Raw genomic sequence first — 21,145 nt, forward strand, 5'->3', positions numbered from 1 at the left:
TGCACTCTGATTATCAAGTAGCTCTCTAAGTCGTAGGTAGGCGATCGGATCTGCTGAACCTGAGCTATGAGCTCTGACACACGTTCTTCCACAGCCGAAAGTTTTTCCCTCTCCCTGGCTGTGCATTCAACAAATCTCACCCCGTCGTCAATTAATCGAGCCACTTCACAAGCTTGAATTTTGTTTCTTTTGTTAACATTTTTAAACAAAGCAATGGAAAAAAATTCAATGAAAATGAGGCACAAACAACAAAAAAAGTTATTAACAAGGAGGACAGCAAGGAGATGTCAGCTGTAAACTTCCAGTTTTTCTGCTCTTCCTGATTAGGTAGGTGGAAAACTAAAAAAAAAAATATCAAAAGGCCAGGAGATTTGGATGAATCCCTAATTTCCAGTGTCGGTACCATTAAATAAGAACATGAGGTCAAAAAAAAAATCAAAAATCTCAAGAATCTGTATACATAATTACAATACTGAAACATATATATAATATATGTGTTATAGGAAGAAGTTATGTACAGAGATGAGGATGGGCTAATGGGCAATTTTCCCCTGGGGTCACAGGAGAGGACAGTGGATTTTGCCGGGAAGCTGCCATTTGGCAGCAAGTAAGTTCTGGGAAGCAAGAATTTAAACAGGTTCTTAGTCCCAACTACTCATGATTGCAGGAACTGTGACCCAAAAGGGGAGGGTGGTGAGAAAGCCCCTGCAGAAATTTAAAGGGACCAAAAGAAAAGTTATGAAAGCTACCCGAGTCCCCCAGCACATACTTCTGCCCCAGTGTGACCTCTGAGAAGCCAAGAGTCCATCTACCTTACCTAGATCCCTCTTCCAACAGACTGTCGGAAGTTCCAACGTACTGTTCCTGCTTACTTGATGCTAACACTGGGGTGGTAAGCCTCTAGAGACTACAGGACACAGAAATCAAGGAATCTGGATTTGTTGTGACCATCAAGGGCTTAGCAAGCAGCCTGTGGTAACAAGGAACTAGGGTGGAGAGACACAATGCCCTTTTGTGGCTGCATGGCAGACCACAGAGAAGATACGGTCCCGTTCATTTTTCATTGAGGAAAAGGATGGAATAAAGGATGTCCCATTTGGGCACGTCTGCACTACACTCAGCAGACATTTTAAAACTCTTTTTTAAATAGACACTGGCACTCACCCCAAAAGCTCTGTAGTTCTCTGAAGAGAACTGTCATTCCCAGGGATTCTTTGGGTGAATTCCTTGTTGACTTATTTGAACTGATAGCGGAAATGCAGCCTTGGTCTCCAGCGCCTGAGGCAGGGGCTGGATTTATCCTAATAATCAAGGACAACATTTCTAACCTAGAGGGAAGGGGACATAGATATAATTTGCAAAAAAAAGTCTTCCTGGGGTTGCAGAAGTTCCTAAGAAATTTTGGCTGACTATGAGCCAGCAGAAGATTGCCAACAAAGGGGTTTTTCCCCCTTGCTTACATGTCAGGAATGCAAGAGCTAGAAGACAGAACTTCAGGAAAGGGAATGAATAACTTTCCTTCCTTATGGAAGGATTCCACTCTACCCAGGAATCTTGACAGCTGTTCCTATACACCCAACTGCTTGCCCCCGCCCAACCTCCTGCACAGACGTAATTTTAAGAGCAGATGAATTGCTGAGCCGCCATACTCCTCCAGACAGAGATATCCTTCTTTGAACCCCAGCACAGCAGGCAAAAAAACAATCAGCCCAGGTTTCGCCTTGCAAATTTCTGCCTGCCACATGGCTCTTAAAGGACCGAGAAAACAGCAGCAATCCTAGTATGTGAGTAACCACGCAGAAGTCAAGGGCAAGATAAAGGATGGATTCCTCTTACCAGCCTGTGAGGTTTAGGCTGGAGCAGGGAAATACCCAGCAATGTTAAAAGGAATAGAAGGAGAGTTAGAAGATCGGAGGGTAGGGCTGGGAAAAGCCAATGTTGCTCTTAAAACTAGCCTCTCTGAAGGGAGGTGGCGTATGCAGCCTGCAGTGGTTAAATAGCTTTAAAGGGAGAAGATTCTACATATGGTACTTGAGAGGGAGAATGTTGGAGTTATTAATACCAGTACCGCCTTGGTTATGCCTCCATGCTGGGAGTGAGGGTGGTGCAGCTGCACTTGTTGGCTGTGGCAGAAGTTTTCAGTGCGGCAGCTGCGGGGAGCACAGCGACCATCTTGTTTTGGCCCTATTCAGTCACAAAGAGGAGGGGGAGGGGCCAATCCACCTCAAATCAGGCACACAAAGGGAGAGGTGAGAACACAGACACTCATGAAAACACCCCTCTACCCGCCGCAGCCCCGCGCTAGGTGGTCCGGTGCACAGCAGCCATTCCCGTCAGCACACCTCCTCCTGTCTTCTGGGTCCCCGTACCACAATGAGTGTCCCTGGTGTTGGCCACCACCTTGGTCCATGGCTGAAGGGAGGGAGTTATCGGGGCATGTGCTGCCCCCCAGCCCTACTCAAAAGTACGTGTCTTGCAGCACAGATGACGTTGGAGCTTCCCCATCTTTTCCTTCCTCACTGGGCGGCAGAGGAGCCGATTTGGATTCCTTTTTCTTCAGCGACAATTTTCGGTCCTTCTTCATCCGGGCTTCCTCTTTGGCTCGTTCCTTCTGCTGCTTCTTTTCCCGCTCTTTTTCCTGCTTCTCTCGCTCTTTTTCCTGCTTCTCCCGCTCCTTCTGTAGTTTCTTCTCACGTTCCCTCTCCTGCTTCTCCTTCTCCTTCTCCAATCTCTCTTGCCTTTCCCATTCCTTCTCTTTTCGCTTCTGTTCTTTACTGCTGCTCCCACTTTTCTTGGGGCCACCGAGGGGCATGTTGTTCCCTGTTGGGGAGGGCAAGGCTGGGTGCAGCCCTTCGGATACCACCACCTGGCTCTGGGCAGCAGGAGGGACTGGAGGGGGAGCCGCAGACACAGCCAAGGTTCCCACGGAGTGTGCTGGGGAGAATGAAGGACCACTCGTGCTGCCGTAAGTAACCCTTTGCTTCAGGCCCGTGAGACTCAAGAGGCTGGCACTGGCAGTGAGGGGTGGGTTCATGCGGTGGCGCTCTTCAAGGATGGCCCGCGAGCCATGGAGACGGCGAGAGGGCTTATACTGGAGTTCACCCCGTGTTTCCCGCCACTTCTTCAACTGGGTGGCATTCTCTCGTTCTATGAGGGCTTCGGTCACTGGGAGATTCATCACCTGAACAGGGAGGGAAACAAGGTGAAGAATGGTTAGGGCGGCAACTTTTATCACAATAGCTCCAACCAAGCACTCCTTTGTCTGGTGACACCCCATACATATAGTGAAAACCCTGTCCATTCAAGACTATGGCCCTACAGAGAAACTCTGACAAAGGAAAGAGAGAAGGCAGAAAGGCTCGATGCCTATTTTGCCTGAGTTTTCTCCCTGAAAAAGAGAACAGGATCACCTAGAAATGATGGCAGGCGAGGCATGGCTTTGGGGCTGCCGGTTGACACGGGCAGAGAAGTTGTTGAGAAGCATCTCATTTAGTGGTATTAAATAGAAGCTCCTGAAGAAGCAGGCGCAAAATCTGCTCGCAGCCGGCCTCAGATTGAGCATTCTATGGGAGCACGTTTCATCACGCTATCCCAGGGGGGAGAGCAGCCCCGCCAGTGCATATTCTCTGGCAGCTATACCTCCACCGTATCGGAATGAAATAAAAATTAAGAAGTTTACCCTCCAAGATATGGAAAGGAGGAATGAAAGATTGGCTCTAAGACTTTAAGATAGTGTGGAGTCCATTGTCTCCTGGAATTGGTTTATAGACTGTTTGCTATGAAATGATATTACACTAAATGTATTGATACTAAGCAAGACTTTTGTATAGAATTGTTGTATAGGCATTTTGTATAGACATTTTGTATAAGTAGTTATGAGCACCTTGCACTTTTGATACTTTGGAATCATATGAATGGAAATATATTACAAATATATATGAATTGAATTTTTGTATCCTGTGGGTGTTTACCCTTGATTTCCATAGCACTTGTTGGCTGTGGCAGAAATTTTCAGTGCGGCAGCCATGGGGAGCACAGCGACAGGTGTGTGGCGGAAGACTGGAGGAGGGCAAACATCACCCCAGTCTTCAAAGGGAAAAGGACTATCCTGGGAACTACAAGCCAGTCATCCTGACCTCTGTCCCAGGGAAGATACTGGAGCAGACATTCAAGGCATCAGTCTGCAAGCATCTGATACAGGGAAGTCAGCACGGAATTGTCCCCAACAGGTCCTGCCAGACCAACCTCATCTCCTTCTATGACCAAGTGACAGGCTTACTGGATTGTGGGAATGCTGTCGATACAGTTTCTGTATTTCAGTAACGCTTTCGACAAGGTTCCTCGTGATGGGTAAACTAGAACTGGACTCTAGGATGGTTAGATGGATAGGGAACTGACTGGATAACTGCACCCAAATAGTAGTTGTTAATGGCCTTACGTGTAATTGGAGGGAGGTGTCTGGTGGAGTGCCACACGGCTCAGTTCTGGGCCCAGTGTTTTTCAGTATTTTTATAAACGATCTGGACAAGGGTGTGAAGGGATTACTCATTACATTTGCAGATGACACCAAACTGGGAGGAGTAGCAAATAACCTTGAAGATACAGATAGAATTCAACGAGATCTGAACACACTGTAAAAGGGGGCAGATTTGAATAAGATGTGATTTAACATGGATAAGTGCCCGGTTCTCCACATGGATAACAAAAATGCAAAGCATACATACTGGAAGAGGGATACACTCCTGGGTAGCAATGTGTGTGAACAAGATCTTGGGATACGGGTGATGGGAAGCTAAAAACGAGGAGTCAGTGTAATGCAGCAGCAAAAAAGGCAAACACAATCCTAGGGTGTATCAACAAAGGCATAACATCCAAATCACAGGATGTCATTTTCCCACTATATAACACGTGGGTCAGGCCCCACCTCAAGTACGGTGTGCAGTTCTCGAGGTTTTGTTTCAAAAAAGATGTGAACAAATTGGAATGGGTGCAGAGGAGAGCAATCAAGATGATCAGGGACCCGGAGACCAAGCCCTACAAGGAAAGACTGAGGGACCTGGGAAGGTTCAGTCTGGAGGACAGGAGGTTGAGGGGTGACATGATTGCTCTTTATAAGTATTTAAAAGGCAGTTACTAAGGAGAGGAAAGGGAGCTGTTCTTGTTGGCAACAAAAGATAAGACTCGAATCAATGGGTTTAAACTACAGGAAGGAAGGTACTGGCAGAACATTAGGAAAAACATCTTCACATTCAGAGTAATTCAGCAGTGGTATTGGCTACCTAGGGATGTGGTGGGTTCCCCCTCATTGGCAGTCTTCAAGGTGTGGCTGGACGAATACTTGTTGGGAATGCTTTAGGCTGCTCCTGCATTGGACAGGGGATTGGACTAGATGGTTCGTAAGGCCCCTTTCGACTCTATGATTCTAAGCCCACCTGGTAGTAAACGCTCAAGTTAACTAGATACAATAATGCTGCATTTTCCCCCACGACTCAAGTTTACTTTTTTGTTTTAGTTTGAACTTGTTCAACACATGCATTAAAAACATCTGCATCAAGACCAGCATGCATACCAGACTATCATACTCTGATTTCAACCATGGCAAGATGCAAGTTGGAAGAGAGAAACTGCTTCACCTTTTCCTACCGCCTGTGAGTTCAGCTCAAACTCACCCCCCCGCCAGGGCACCACATATGTCATTCTCCCCCTCAAGGGATTTGCAGCTTGGGACAAAGAAACAGCAGAGTAGAGAAGTCTAAGCAGTCCTGCTATACTCCTCTTTCTTCCACTCCAGCTCATGCCTCACTCAGGCTGTTTTGCGGCTTTAAAAAATGCACAGGGCAAGGCCACCAGCACTACATTCTCCTCATTGTTTAGTTGGAGACTGAGATTAGCAACTTTCTTTAAAGCAGCACATGCACAATATGAGGATGTGCAAATGGAGGGCAGGGGAGGATGACTACAGAACTTGTTACCAAGAAAGGCCCATGGAAATCCAATCAGAGAGAATTTTGGAAAACAACACAAAGCAATTTTATTTGCATCCAGGAAATAGTCCTCTTTTATGGACATGTTATTCAAAGTTCCTTTCAAAAACAGGATTTTATTTGTTTCAGATTTCAAATTAATATGGCCTTATGTCAGCCTGTTGGTCTGCAGTAGAACAGCAAGATATAGCAAGATAAGAAAAAGATTCAGCAAATAAGAACAGCAAGATTAAGGTGCTACTGGACTCAAATCACAAGTGCTGTTTTTGATATTCGAAGCTGCTAAAACTCCATTTTGAACAGACACGGTCAACATCTAATAAATTGCTCAAAGGGAGCAGGCAGGCTATGTGCCTGGCTGCTTCTTGCGCAAGTGCAAAATCTAACGTAGAGCTTTCCTTCCCGGTCAAATTTCTAGTCCTCATGGCTGCCAACAAAAACACAAACATTTGAGGACTGATAATGACCCAGAAACTACAGCGATTATTTGCCACAAATGGTTTTGGCCAAGACTGAAATGACCAACTGTGATGTCGTAAGGGTTCAGCCACCTTTGCTTAAATGTAGCATTTTTTAGGAATGCTTGCATTATCTGTACACTGTTAGCTGTGTCCTGCTTGACCTTCTACACTTGACATCATGTTTTCAGCCCTGGATCTAACTATCGCACCTCCTGCTTCAGCCTCCTGGGTTCCCTACTTAGAACAACATCCCTGCACCAGGATCTCACCTCATGAACCAGGTAGTCCTCTTGCATAGCCTCAACTGGCAGGTTGCGCAGCTTCTCCATTGTCTCGTACATGCCCTGGCATGACCGAAGCTTGTCCACTGTGCCCAGAGTGTTCCGCAGCAGCACCAGGCCCACCCGAAATACTATCTTCACCCCTGCGTGAATCAGAAATCAGTGACTCGTATGGTATAGGGAGGTTAGGAACCTCACTCTATGTATAACGTAGGGAAAGGAAGAGAGATCAGTGGGGAATGTGCAGGGGACATAGGGCATTTGGGGATTTTGCAAGAATGGACAAAGCAGATCCTGGGTTCTCACCATACCAACTTTAGGATAGCCACGTTAAGCAATGCACTTGATAGCCTAGGAATCTAGGCGCTCTTGTCCTTTTGTTAAACAGGTTCCTAGGCCTCAGAGCACAACCAGGTCAGCAATGGCTGGGGAGTCTTCCTTCCGTTCAGTGATGAAAGTGAAGTTCAGGAAAGGAATAGGAAAAAAATCAGGTTTCTAGAAAAAGAGTGTTTTTGTCTTTGAGAAGGCCACTTTTCCGGTCGACTGGGAGAGAGAAGGAAAGGACACCAAGGGACTAAACACATAGGGCTTAATGGGGACTGAAGGACAAGTCTCACCTTCGCAGAAGAACATGTCCCAAACACGCAACACAGAGCACCAAGGCAAGGTCCGGGAGAAGATGCACATAAACCACTCCGTCATATACAAGATGGGGTCGATCTTGTACCTCTTCAGGTGGCGGTAGGCAATGGGGGACGCCCGCCGTAGAAGAGCAAAGAAGATCTGCCCATCCAGCTGGATTGCCTCCTGCACAAGACATATTGGGGTGAGGAGGAACTGGCAGACACTGAAAACAGCCCCCTCATTCTGTTCCCCTGCCTGCTGCCACTTTCCCTCCCTTCACTACCCTCTGCTGACAAAAGAGAAGTCAGAAAGGTCGCTCCGTCTGGACACGCACACTGTAAGCCTCTACAGCTTCTGCGGGAGGCAAGGAAAAGATGTGCTCTAATTGTTCTGAGATGGGAAAAGAAGCAGAAACTCTGCAGTCCGGAAGTAGCCCCAGAGACCTGGGGGGGGGGTACTGAATTTTATGCAGCAGTTCAAGACAGCCTGTAAAAAGGCAAAGGAAACATGGAGATGACCCTTTTCCTCAGAGTGGACACAGAGCAATGGGGAAAGCTTCACCTGTTGATCCCCGCCTGCTCTGCAGCTGATAAAGGCACAGTGTCTTCACAAGGCCAATGGAATCAAGCAGCCAGCCTCCCCCCTCCCTTTGGCTTCTATGAAAAGTCATTTTGGTTTAAGTATCTCTTGACCTCTGGTCCCATTTTATAGTTTTCAAACAAGGCCGTCACCATTAAAGGAATCAATTAAATCTGTGTGTGTGTGTGCATATGAAGTGTTCTAATGATAAAAGCACCCTTTGGTTTTAGAGAGGATGCTCAGGCACAGAGGTGGAGGTGAAGAAAAAGGCAGAGAGGGAGACCATGTCTGCTGCTCAGATTTCCTCTAAGGAGCTGTACGTAAAACAATGTCAGAAAAAAACCTGCTGGTCCAACCACACCAGACTACCTTTTTAGTTAGTTAAGCAACCCAGTTAGTAGGATTTGGATCCATTGGCACGTCAGAGACCAACAAGATTTTTAGGGTATGAGTTTGCAAGAGTCAAAATTCCCTTCTTCAGATACCTGAAGTATCTCTAAATACAAAACAGCTAGACATAAAAAAAACATGGTGCCAGTCATAATTGGCTGTCGGCCTTGCTCAACTAGAACGGCCAGATTTTGCCATGTAGCCGCAGGAACCTGAAGGGTATCTGAAGCAGGGCTTTGACTCTCAAAAGCTTCTACCCTGAAAATCTTGTTGGCCTCTAAGGTGCCGCTGGACCCAAATCCTGCTGTTCTACCAACACGGCCAGCCACCTGAAGCGACCTAATTAGTAAATGTTGCAGCTCATTGTTTCAAACTAGGTTATTCTTTAGGAAGCGGGGGTCAGATCTGTCTGTCAGCTGCTCGCGCACAAGACATTACAAAACCAACATCCGCAACCTGAGCACACAGTGAATTTTCTCTCAGAATCAGTCAAGACAAGGAGATTTCAGGTTGACTGGTGGGTGTATGTACAAGAGAAAGAAAAACAGGTAGCAAACCAATTAATAATTAAAATTAGATATAAATCGAATGTTGTTGTTGTTGTTGTTATTATTAAAATAATTCAGCCATGTGAATTAGTCTTAGTAGAGAAATGAAGCAAAGGTAAGAACAGGCATGTGTGTTCTTTTAAAAGTATGTGTTTTACTAATGAGCAGGGCTCATTTCGAGGGGGAACGCGCAGGAACGCAGTTCCGGCAGTTCCTCAAAGAGTTCACGTCAGGTGGCCCCGCCCACCTGTCAGCCATTTTGGGCCCGTTTTGTCCTCGGATTGGGCCTCTGATGGGTGGTGGATCACTCTCCTGTTCAGCAGTGGCCGGATCCTGACCATTTTGGGGCCCCTTTTGGCCATTTTCAGCCCCTTTTTGCCATTTTGGGCCCAATTTCGGCCCTGAATTGCCAGGATTGGGTCCAAAACAGCCAGGATAGGTGATGTCAGTGGGTGTGGCATATGCAAATCAGTTATGCGAATGACACATTTCTGGTGATATCGTGGCATATGCTAACGAGTTATCCTAATGAGTTATGCTAATGAGTTCCTCCAGCTCTTTTTCTACGAAATGACCCCTGCTAATGAGTATTACTAATCTAGAGGCCTCCTCACCCCTTCCCAGGGGACCTTTGTTCTCTGGAAAGACTCCCTTCTCCCTGGAACACAGAACACAAGAGAATTCGAGGGCACCTTCTTCTAGGCCCACTCATCCTCAGGAGGAAGAAGCAGGGATATTTCTGTCTAGGAAGGATTGGAGATCAGCTCAGAAGGTATTTTCCTTATGATGTACTGAAAGCCATTAATTCCCTTTCCGTCCAGGAATATAGTCACTACTCACCAATCCTGCACTGTAGTAGCCAGGAAGATATTTTTCGCAGATTTGCACCAGGCACCAGAAAGCTTGCTGGAGAGAGAGAGAGAGAGAGACCAAGACAGACAAGAATTCTTAGCAGGAGTCACCTGGACAGCTGCACCTTCACAGCCTATAATCTCCTTCCAAGAATCCTGGCTTGCTCTACCACCAAATGTAATAAAGTGCTATTAAGTTCAGACAGGTTAGCTTTCTAGGCTGGGTCCATCTTCCCTCCTATTCTTGCTGCCACATTTCGTTCTAAATACTACCAGATGCGTTCTAATGCTGTCCCCTCCCCAAAGAAATAAACACAAAACCACTAGATGTAAAGCAACATGGGTTATGGTCATGAATAGTTGGTGGCCTTGTTTAACTAGAATGGCCATATTTTTGCATTTAGCTGTAGGCCCTCTGGTTCAGCTACAAGGAAACAGGATCCCGGCAGCACAAGGGAGAGCTTCAAGAGGCAGAGGGTTCTGCAGAGAAGAAGCCACTGAGTAGGGCCTGGTGCCACAACTGAGTAGCCCAAGACTTCAGATCTGCACAGCCACCCATCATGCATTTCAGACTGTTGCCGTTCTATCCCTAACATTGACAAACCAAGGCTCTTAGCACCTTTCTACACATTTCCACTATGCCCCCAAACCTCTTGGAAAGCACCTGAACACTCAGACTTCGCAATGCTGTGGGACAGCTCCTCACCTCTGCAGGCATATGCATCAGCAAAACTGCAGCCACAGGAGCTTGGGCTTGGCAGTAGCCTTCCTCCGGCCGGTAGATGGTGTAGGCTTTCAGGATGCGGTAGAGATCCTGCTGCCTATATGTGTGTGTGAGAGAGAGGAGCGTGAGAGCCAGGAACCTAAAATTCATCCCCAGGCTCAAAGTAGCAGCTGATTCAGGCATGGACTATCTGGCTCAGAGAAGCATTTGAAGAGGTTATATAGTGCTTTGGCCTCCTAGAGACACCATTTCCAACCCAAGACCCACCTAGTGAAAGAAAGCTGCATATCCTAAGGAAACAAGTTTAGCATGTTCTATTAGGAATTGGGCCTATGATATAACAAAGCCAACACACTTCCCGGATAATGGTCCACAGCACCACTGGGATTGCTGGAAGAGAGACGTTGGGGGAAAGGGGGTGCCAACAGTAGCTTATTTACTATGGATCCAGTTTCCTGAAGATACAGACAAGGTGGTGCAAGGAAAAGATAACTGTAGGAGGTAGGGCAGGAAGGTGGAAGAGCCAAAGAGTGCACACTTGCATGCAAGAGCTGGTCTCTAGGAATGAAGCAACACTTAGAATCAGGGAAGCATACCTAGTACACCTTCTAGCTCACAGGGTGAGAGGGGTCTTGTGGATGGGAGGTGCACGATTTCAGAGGACAGTATAAAAGTAACCCTGGATGGTGCCATGTCTGATCTAGTGTAGCGACATCCTCCCCCTTTCCCATTCACTCACCCATGGCCTCCCCGAGCCACAAACATCTCATGAAACGGGAACTGCCTGTGCAGGTCTTTCTCAATCACATCGAGCCACTTGGGATCTCCAGCTTGGCGCTCCAGTTCCTAATAAAAGAGGCAGATAAGGAAGGAAAGGCTGAGTGCTCACTTCCATTTCCCAGCTGAGACATTTACGGTGCTGTCCTAAGCAGAGGTACCCCCTTCCAGGACCACTGACTTTAATGGACTGACAAGGGTGTAACTGTGGTACAACAGCACTGCAAGTCTCATCTTCTTATTACAACAGAGAAGTGAAGGCCTGGAAGACTCTGAGAAAAAACACTCCACCCCACCTGAAGACTTTTATTTTGAGTGCAAAAAACCCTTCCTATGTTTTTTTTTTTCCTTTTTGGAATGAGCAAAATGGTTTTTACTCAGAATATGTAGTAAACCTTAAACAAAAATTGTTCATTCTACAGCACTGGATAATGAGAACTCCTATGTATAATATAGGAATATACTGTATATTTTCATACGCATGTTGTTTAAATGTGAGTAATTTTGTACATAAGCTTTAATGTGTAAGATGAATATAACATTATTATTTTTTGCTTATTTTTGCAAAATGTATACCCTCATAAGTGACCCTCATAAGTGACTCAAAGGTTGCTAACAGACTGCGCTGGTGGAGAGTGCCATCAAGTCACAGATGAATAATGGCAACTCTTAGTGGGGCTTTTAAGGCAAGAGACTAACAGAAGTGGTTTGCCCTTGCCTGCCTCTGCAACCCTATTCTTCGCTGAAGGACTCCCATTCAATTACTAACGAACTCTGACCCTGCTTAGCTGCCCAGATCGGGCTTGTCTGGGCTATCCAGTTCAGGGTGCTAACAAATTAAATACATAATAAAAACCACATTTTAAAAAGCATCAAAAATAACGTAATTAAAACCATTCAAATCAGAGCTAAAATACATAAAACAATAAAACACTGAGCACAGTGAACTATTCAGTACTATATCAAGTTTAACTTGATATCCAAATGCACTGTTAATCCTAATGTGACTACAGGGGACTCCTTCAGTCCAAAGAACACGTTCATTTTTGTGTAATACAAAAACTGAGTTTTCTGTTTTCAGTTTTACTTGTCCGGCCTCTCAGGTGGTAAACATTCAGGTACATATAATAATAATAATAATAATAATAATAATAATAATAATAACAACAACAACAACAACAACAACAACAACAACAACCACAACAACATTCGATTTATATACTGCCCTTCAGGACAACTTAATGCCCACTCAGAGCGGTTTACAAAGTGTTATTATTACCCCACAACAATCACCCTGTGAGGTGGGTGGGGCTAAGAGAGCTCAAGAGAACTGTGACTCGCCCAAGGCCACCCAGCTGGCTTTGTGGAGGAGTGGGGAATCAAACCCGGCTCTCCAGATTAGAGTCCCGCGCTCTTAACCACTACACCAAACTGGCTCTGTGCTAAGGCAGCATACAATGCAGCCAACTGCAGCCTGTTTGCTCCCTCGTGTTGGGTATGCCCACAATTTTGTGTGCAAAAAACTGCAGCATTTATTGTTTTGCTAGCTAAGTTACAAATGACACGTAAAATGTTTAGGCTTGACAAGAAAATAAGTACTGCAACTACTTCAATCTTTCGCAAAATTGCTTTTCACCAAAATACCCTGGGGAAAATGGTCTTCCGTGGTTTTAAAACTTCCAGTAGTCTAACCTCTCTAGTATGATAGCTCAAAAGAGGCGCTCCAAAAATACCTCAAATTTCCCCGGATTTTGATCCAGGAGGTCCTTGCTGTTTGAGAGAAGTTGCCAGGCTTTGGCACGGAGGGAAGAAGGAATCCCCTTCCGGCAACGCAACTTCACCTGCAAGGAGATGGAGAAGCGATTAAATAAATACAGAGAAACAATAAGCAAACAAGGTAATCAGAACACCAGTTGGGATCTTTCCCCACAGCAGCCAGGAAAGCAGTTTGGACCTCTGCTCACCTTCTGGAATCTGCGCGACAGCCATTTGTCCCAGTGGGAAAGCATATCCAGCCACTTCAGTTCCCGTTGTCTGGACACATCCACCGGGATGATGCACTCGCTGCAGAAGGAAGGGGAAGGAGGACATACTGAGCAAGGAAGAGGCGGACTGTGAGCTCTCTCCCAAGCTGAACATCCATATGAAACATTTAAGAAATGTGCATGCATTTGCTTATTTGGAATGATTTATGCTGCTTCTGATATTCATGGAAAGGGACATGCTGTGCACCGAACTGCTGCCTCCCCAAAAACCTTCTCAGCCTATCCTCTAAGATTTCACTGGGCACATAGCAACACGCCCCTTACATGAAAATTATTCAGCCATGCTTTGCAGAGTGGGTGTGCGGAGCAAAGAGACAGCCTTTTTTCCAGATCCTTCTTCTCACTCCACTGGTGAGGATCTTCAAGATCCTCACCTCCACCCTCATACTCAGAGGTACAAGAGAACCTGGTAAGGCAGACCACAATCACCCCCTGAACCAGCATGCATTCAGCTGTCACCCGACCCACAAGATATAATTTCTCTTAACTTCCATTTCCTCAAATGAGTTTTACGCCATTTGTTTTCCCCCACAAGGGATGCCAGCTCCAAGTTGGAAAATGCCTGGAGATTTAGGGGGTGAAGCTTGGAGAGAACGGGATTTGGGAAACCTCAGCAGGGTATAATGCCATACAGTCCACTCCATTTTCTCCAGGGGAACTAATCTCTATGACCGGAAGAACAGTTGTAATTCCGGGAGATCTCCAGCCAACACCTGGAAGCTGGCAACCCTATTCCCCACACAGTATACAGAACCTTGGCCAAATTCTGCTCTTGCCTTGCTGCCTCAAAAGGAGACTGTAGGACGAGCGAACACCAAGAGGAACTAATATCATATGAGTCTCCTGTGGTCTGCTTGAGATAACGTTCCTGAAAGGTCCATGCATCAGAAGATTTGTGGCCGAGCTAAAGTAGATGATGAATTTAACAGAGGCACTACTCAATTAGCTACAAATTAGCTGGGTCACGGGTAGTGTGCTGAGCAAAGAAAAGGAAATCAAACCAGCCCTACTTGCGTGGGTGGGTGGGTGGGAATTGAAAGGGATACAGCCTCACAGGCCCCACGTCAGATTCAGTTAAGAAACCTTAAGGAAGACGATTGCACAGAAGGCACTGGGCAGAGCTCCTTTTAACAGAAACCCAGCAAGAAACAGGAAGGGCGGCTTGCCAAACAGGAAGTTGCGGGGCAGTTTTATTGAGAAAAAAAAGAGCCAGGGAGGGAACCAAAGACAGGGAAGAAGGGAACTACTGTGTATTGGGGAAGTATTCCTCTCCCACAGCTAGGCCTCTAAAGACTCGCACTTCCAAAAACATTCTACTCGTCTTCCAAAGAAGATTTCTAGGCCTCATCTTGCTCAAGGATGAATTGACTTTGGCCAAAAAAATTCCACTCCCTTCCCCGCGCCTAACAATGGAAACTTCATTTGGGCATTTCCTTTGTGTCAAGTTTATTTATTTACTTAGAAAATTTCTACGCTAAAAGTAGAAAAAGTAAAACATAAAAAAATCATTAAAAGCATAAAAATGTATTAACTATTAAAAACCTAGCCATCAAAGCACAAAAACAGTACCACACGTTTAACAGCCTAAAATTATCCACATAAAACAGGCAAGGTAAAAACAATTTTAAAAGCTTAACTTCCTCAGCTAAAAGCTTGGGCAAAAAGAGATGTTTTAGCCTGGAGCCCAAAAGACAGTAAAAGCAGGCACCAAGCAAACCTTAAGGTCATTTCACAGGTGAGGTGCCACCACTGAAAAAGCTCCGTCTCTGGTTGCTCCGCACCTCACCTGTGATGGAAAGTGGGCACAGAGAGAAAGTCTTGAGAAGAGGGCCTCAACAGGTAGGCTGAAGAGGACAGAGAGAGTATAATCCTTTAAGTACCTTGTCCCCCAAACACTTAGGGCTTAAATGTTAAGAAGCAGCATACTCAGATGTCCTGCTCTTCCTCTAAGAAATTCAAAGTAGCATCAATGGGGTTATTTTATCCTCTCATCAACTGATACAATTGAGAACCTTCCAAGGTGACTTATTATTATTTCTAATATTTATTATTTTCATACTCTTCTCCCCACTGGGGACTCAAGGCAGCCAACAACATCATTTTCCCTCCTCCACTTTAGCCTAAAATATACCCTGTGAAGGTTAGGATAAAAGACAACAGAGTTTACTGACCCCAAGTCATCCTGCAAGCCTCCATGGCAGAGTGGAGACTCTAACCTGGATTTCCAAGATCCTAGTCTAGGATTTTAACTGTTACACCACACCAGCTCTTTAATCGCTTTCCCATCAAACAAATGATCAAGGCTTGCGTTAAACCTTGGGCTTCCCTCATCAAACGCTGTTTGTCTAGCCACAGACCACTAGACAGACACAGCGTAAGAAGTATTTCATAGCCTAAGATAAACCAGGTCAGGCACATTTTAACCATTGCTGAGGTACTGGGATAAAGTTGGGAAGAAAGCTAAACACCTGAGTGTTGAGGGCTTTCTGATCTGTGGATCTATCTATTCCATGTGTCTAGCAAGAGGGAAGAGAGAGGGGTGTGAGTGAAAGGAAAAGAGAAGTTTGATAATGCTGGAGGAGCAGGCAGGCCACACTGGAGTTGATTGAACCCCCTTGGGGTGCAGGTCCCGTCTCTCTAGGGATAATAACAACATTCGATTTATATACTGCCCTTCAAGACAACTTAACACCCACTCAGAGCAGTTTACAAAGTATGTTGTTATTATCTCCACAACAAAACACCCTGTGAGGTGGGTGGGGCTGAGAGAGCTCCTAGAAGCTGTGACTGACCCAAGGTCACCCAGCTGGCTTCAAGTGGAGAAGTGGGGAATCAAACCCGGATCTGATGTGGGGCAACAGATCTGCTGCCCTGTGCCATCACTTGTGCTCTCCCTATCCATAAATAAAACAAATACTATAGTATGGCCCCATAAGACTCCAGCACTCTCTTCTCCAAAGGGAAACAACTCAGGTAAAACAGGTAACCCTGGAACTTATCAATTCAGGAATGAGAGGCTCCTAACAACAACACTTTGATCTTGGCTTCATGCTACACCCAAAACAACCAAGGAATCTTCATTTTCTACATCGCAATCTGAGAGTCTCTGTTAAACCCCGCCTATAGGTGGAAGGCACACAATGCAGAACCCTGCTGAAACTAAACCAGCTTGGATCTGACCTTTGGGTTGGACCCTACCAGTTTTTCTGATGGCAAAAAGTGAGGAGGGGCCAGTTTTGACCATGAAGAAGCTATGCCAGGTACTGTGGATTTGGCACAGATGAAAGCCATGCAGGGTGAGAGATGCTGGCGGGGAGGGGAGGTCAGATGAGACCGAGAAGAAAAGCTAGCAGGATCCAACCTCGCATCTGCATGAGAGACCCACGTATACCACCTGGGTTCTGCAAAAGACAAACGGTGATATACAAGTGTAACAAGCAAACCAAAAACGAAAAAGAGCAAAGCATTCCTGAAGTGAGGTTGAAAATCTTCCCCAAGCAGTTTTCCCTTTCTTGGTTCTATCCAGCTCCATTTCTTACTGGCCCCTTCAGCAATTATCTTTATTCAACAACCAGCTTTCCTTGTGGCTTCCAGCTCCATAAGCAGCCAAAAGATAACAGAAGGTAGTCCAGACAGAACAACAGCAAATTCCTTTAGGGCCAAAGAACTTTCAAACATTTGGTTCTGCCACACAAACAAAGCAAAGAAAGCTACACACCACACCCTGCTGCCCCGTCAGCTGGGGAAAGAAATCCCTAATCCCCAACACAAACACGTTTTCTTACCATACACTATTCTGCAGGTGAACACACAAACTGTGCAAAACCACCAAGAATTTCTACTTGTCAGATTAGCAACTGAAAGCAAATCTCATTATTGAAATAATCTACACAAATCAGGGCTGTCTGCACAAATGCAGTGGTTTTTAAAGAGTATTTTTGGCAGAACTGGGTATGATGTATTCTAAATAAATCCTTACTAAACAGCCATCACGGACCTTTCCTGTATGAATGTGTCGACTCTCCTTCTAAAAATATGGCCATTAACCTACTGCATGGTGGCAAACTCCATCAATTATTTATGTGTTGTGTGAAGAAGAAGAAGATCCTTATGCACTAGTAAGTGATTAAGGATGGAGGAGACACATTCACAGAGGGAAGGCCCACCCACAGCCATTAGCCACAAAAGCTTACCATGTTCAGAGCAGGAAAGACTCTAATTACAAGCTGCCAGGGACAAACAACAGGAGTTGGCTATTGTGCCTCTGCCTGGCTTTGAGCCTCCTCAAGGCATCTGACTGGCCACTGTGGGAGACACGAGTGCCGGACTACGCAGATTTCAGATCCATGCCAGCAAAGTTGTTCTTACATTCTTAATTATTACATCACTAAGAGGGAGGAAAAAGAGTCAGGATCAAACAAGGTTAACAAACTCTCTGCAGTCGGGAGATTTGAGGAGACTTGATCATCTGGAGGGTTTTTTTAGTCTCTGAAGTCAAAGACGGCTGCCAAATTCTGTATGAGGAGCGTTACTACACACGACAAGTGCAGCAATGTCACTTTCTCGACACCCACATTCTCTCCAATAGCATGCAAGGCCCCGACAACATAGGGGTCGTAGCAGAGGTTCCCCCTCGGCCCACTAAAACTTTGGCTCTTAAGGAACCATGTGAGTTAAAAGACATCCCTAAGCCTTCCACCAGCCAGCAAGGCCCAGCAGTTCCATACTCAGGAATCCAAGGAAGCACGGCAGGTTATATTACCAGGCTTAGCTATACACTTGAAGGCGACTGGCTCTTGCAGGTACCTCCAAGGGGTGTTTTGAATCTCCCTAACATCCCTTATCACGTAACTAGGAAAGTCTGGCAGAGAGGCAGGGAGGGGACCGAGAAGGGCACATTCCTTTGGGCAGAGATCAAAAAACTCCTTGCTAGCAAAATCACATTGTCTCACTCCTGCTGCACAATCATCATCACAAAGAACGTATCAATCTCTGCCCATTTGATCGTGCAGCCCACCCCCACCCAGACTGCAAATTGTTTTTAAAACTAATGGAAGCTTTAAATGTAGCTGACAACTGAGGACTGCAGTGGAGGGGACCAGTGCTGCTCAGAAGAAGCAAACAGAAGCCAAGCTACATGTGTGAATGCCCTCTTGAGGCCAAGAGTCCACTCCCTGGGAAATTCCTTCCATAATTCTTTTGCAACAGCGGGGTCAGACTGAGAGGACAAAACAATTCCTGGAAAGTACTCTACACCTTCCTCCACCATGCTCCGGATGGAAGGAGGATTTCTGGGCACAGCAGTGGCCACTACACAGCTTGCCTTCCAGCAGCCACTGCACAAATTGCCTGGGCTGGGCATGGTGGCTCCCAGTACACAACTTGCCTGCCAGCTCCCACAACATACCCAAACTTTGCCTAGGACGGTAGCCTGCCAGCAGCCACTACCTGGTGCCATGCCATCACATGACTCACCTGGGCACTGTGGGCCTCCTTCTGCTCAGCAGCTGCTTGTCCTAAGCCCCAAGTCAAAGCATGTGAGGGCTCAGAAGGGTAGACCTCCTAGAACTTTTCCCACTGGCCAATCCACCTTTGTTCAGCAGTCAAAGCTGCATGTAGTTTTATTGAGAGCTTGAAGGCCATACAAGCTACCAGGCTGGGATACACAAACCATGATCCATTCATCCCTGCATCCCATCTGCAGGGAGACGAGGAGGTAATGAAGTGGTCCATTCTTTCAGACCTTTCTAGCAACTGGGAAACTTGAACATTACATGTTAAGAACTGGAGATGGAAAAAGCCTGTGTAGATGTGGCTAATCCTTGGTCAGCTCCATACTGCAAGAGAGTCAATTCCTTGATCGTGCTTATCTCCATTTGCCAACCCCATCAAACATATGATGTTAATGTGGAGGCTTATGTGGACGGTAACGCCGCAGATGCAGAGACATTTTATTCTACTCTACCCATTTAAAGACTCATCAAAATAATAGCCGGGATCCACACAACTATAGGGAATGCTAATTCTCTCATCCACCTCCAACCCCCAAAGGAGTTTGGGACAAAGATTAGTTTGCAAGAAATACAAGCGCTCTGCCATAATGAGTAATACAAAAGAACAGCCAGCACTCTTCCAATGAAGTCATACGCCCAAAGAGATTATTTTAATTTCAGGCCAATGAGGGCAGAGTCCAAGCTGAAGAGGAAAAAAAGAGTTATGGAAAAAAAGAAAAAGAAATGAAATCACAGCCATATTTGTTTGGAGAAACAAGTTACTTAACAAAACAGATTCTACCAAAATGTTAACAGTCAAAGTTGGGAAGACATAAGCCATTTGAGGATGTCGCCCAAACAAGCAGGATATCAGCAGTTCCTACCTAACTTGAATGATAGTTTCCCGAGCACCAGAAAATTTTGCAACTTCACATAAAGAACTTTTCATTCTCAGAGGCTTGGAGGAAGCCAAGTACAATTTGTTAAAGATCGCTTTACAAACTTCTTGTATGCCGAGCACAGGATGCTTAATTAGAGTCAAAGGGAAGAAACAGTTTGTCTACTAGGAACGATCTAATAACCAATGCCAATTAGAAACAAAATTCCATATTGTATGTCTAGATCCAAGCCAGTACTCCCCAAACTAAGATTACACCTTTCAAAAAATAAAGCACAAAGCGCCTGCAGATGATGTCTTAACCAGTGGCCATCCTGTCAGAGTAATAATTTGCCAGAGGATGTTTCCCAACTTTGTGATTTTTCTGTTAAATGTATCCTCCATGCCACCTCTACAGAATGATAACCTCCCTGGGGAAGAAAGGTTATATATTTCATTCCTAGTATCCTTGCCTTGTTTGGAGCAGCCATCTTGCTAAACTCATCTGTCCCCAGATAAAGGACAGTCATATACCCTAAAGAGGGAGAGAGCTATCATTTTGGTGCCAATACTTACGGCACAGCAGAAGACTGGCTGCCCTCAAGGAAGCCATATCTGTCTGTCTTACGGTATGTTATTCCATTGATCTCGGAATCTGAGCCCACAGAGCTAGCATCATCAAGGAATCCAGTGCTGGTCAGTGACTCCACGGTGCCTGACATAAGACTGACAGAATCCAAGTAGCTCAAGGTGTCAGGAGCTGGAGGAGCCTTGGGTGCTGGAGTGCCCAGGCTAGATTGGGAACCCAGGTCTTGAGATGGTTGCGAAGAGGGAGGATTGTGAGGTTCTGAACCTCCAGTGGGCGAAGTCTTTTCTGGAGGCGAGCCAGGGCTAGGTGCTACCACGACCACCGCAGGCGACATTGGCGCAACCAGGAGGGGCTTCATCGTGGTCTCTGTGGGGAAATCCACAGGCGGTGACATTACGCTGACATCAGGCGACGATGTCACCAAGGTACCATTAACTGTTGCCCCAGGAGCCAGTGAATTCGACACAGGTTCCATCACTGCAGAAGATGCATCCCCCTCTGGAATCCTGTCCACACGCACCGCTTCAGAATCAGATGCCACGTGTTCTAGAGAAGCCACGTCTCCATTATCGTTGGCCACCAGAGACATCTCTATGGTCATGACAGTTGATGTCATTTCTGGGGCAATGCACGATGCTTCAGTCTTTACACTGGTCAGCATAGCTGCTTCCCTGGTTTCCATTCCTACCAAGTTGTCCACTGGCTCTACTGATGCCACAGGAGCTGGGCCCAGCCCCTTAAGAGCATGGAGCATTGAGCGGGGAGCATTGTATCGAGGAGGGGGTGCTGGGGGGTCCTCCGAACCAGTCTCCATGACTACAGGGGGGCCGTCCCCCCCAGAGGGGGGGATGTAGCCTAGCTGCCCAGCCAAGGCCTCAGCTTGGAGGGAAGCAGCAGCCCAGCACTCCCCCCTCTTACCTAGA

The 21,145-nt window shown here is 46.1% G+C and overlaps 1 protein-coding gene across 1 annotated transcript; it reads right to left on the bottom strand.

Moving 5' to 3' along the window:
• Positions 1-168: 168 nt before the first annotated feature.
• TBC1D10B (TBC1 domain family member 10B) lies at positions 169-21,145 on the bottom strand. The gene is made up of 9 exons (XM_054995428.1): positions 20,210-21,145; positions 13,184-13,283; positions 12,953-13,060; positions 11,182-11,288; positions 10,425-10,539; positions 9,708-9,773; positions 7,344-7,533; positions 6,715-6,869; positions 169-3,181 (listed from the first exon to the last, which is right to left on the bottom strand). Exons 1-9 carry the CDS (start codon positions 21,034-21,036, stop codon positions 2,459-2,461), a joined length of 2,391 nt encoding a protein of 796 aa, XP_054851403.1. The 5' UTR covers positions 21,037-21,145; the 3' UTR covers positions 169-2,458.

Source organism: Eublepharis macularius, chromosome 12 (genome assembly GCF_028583425.1).
Source record: "Eublepharis macularius isolate TG4126 chromosome 12, MPM_Emac_v1.0, whole genome shotgun sequence".
Classification (NCBI taxonomy): domain Eukaryota; kingdom Metazoa; phylum Chordata; class Lepidosauria; order Squamata; family Eublepharidae; genus Eublepharis; species Eublepharis macularius.

Bases quoted from the DNA above. Each gene is read 5' to 3' on its own strand.
- TBC1D10B (XM_054995428.1), bottom strand. From the start codon at position 21,036: ATGGAGACTGGTTCGGAGGACCCCCCAGCACCCCCTCCTCGATACAAT. The intron at 10,540-11,181 runs GTGAGTGAATGG...ACACACATATAG, and splicing joins GTGGCTCGGGGAGGCCATGG to GCAGCAGGATCTCTACCGCA. The intron at 6,870-7,343 runs GTGAGACTTGTC...TGATTCACGCAG, and splicing joins GGACATGTTCTTCTGCGAAG to GGGTGAAGATAGTATTTCGG.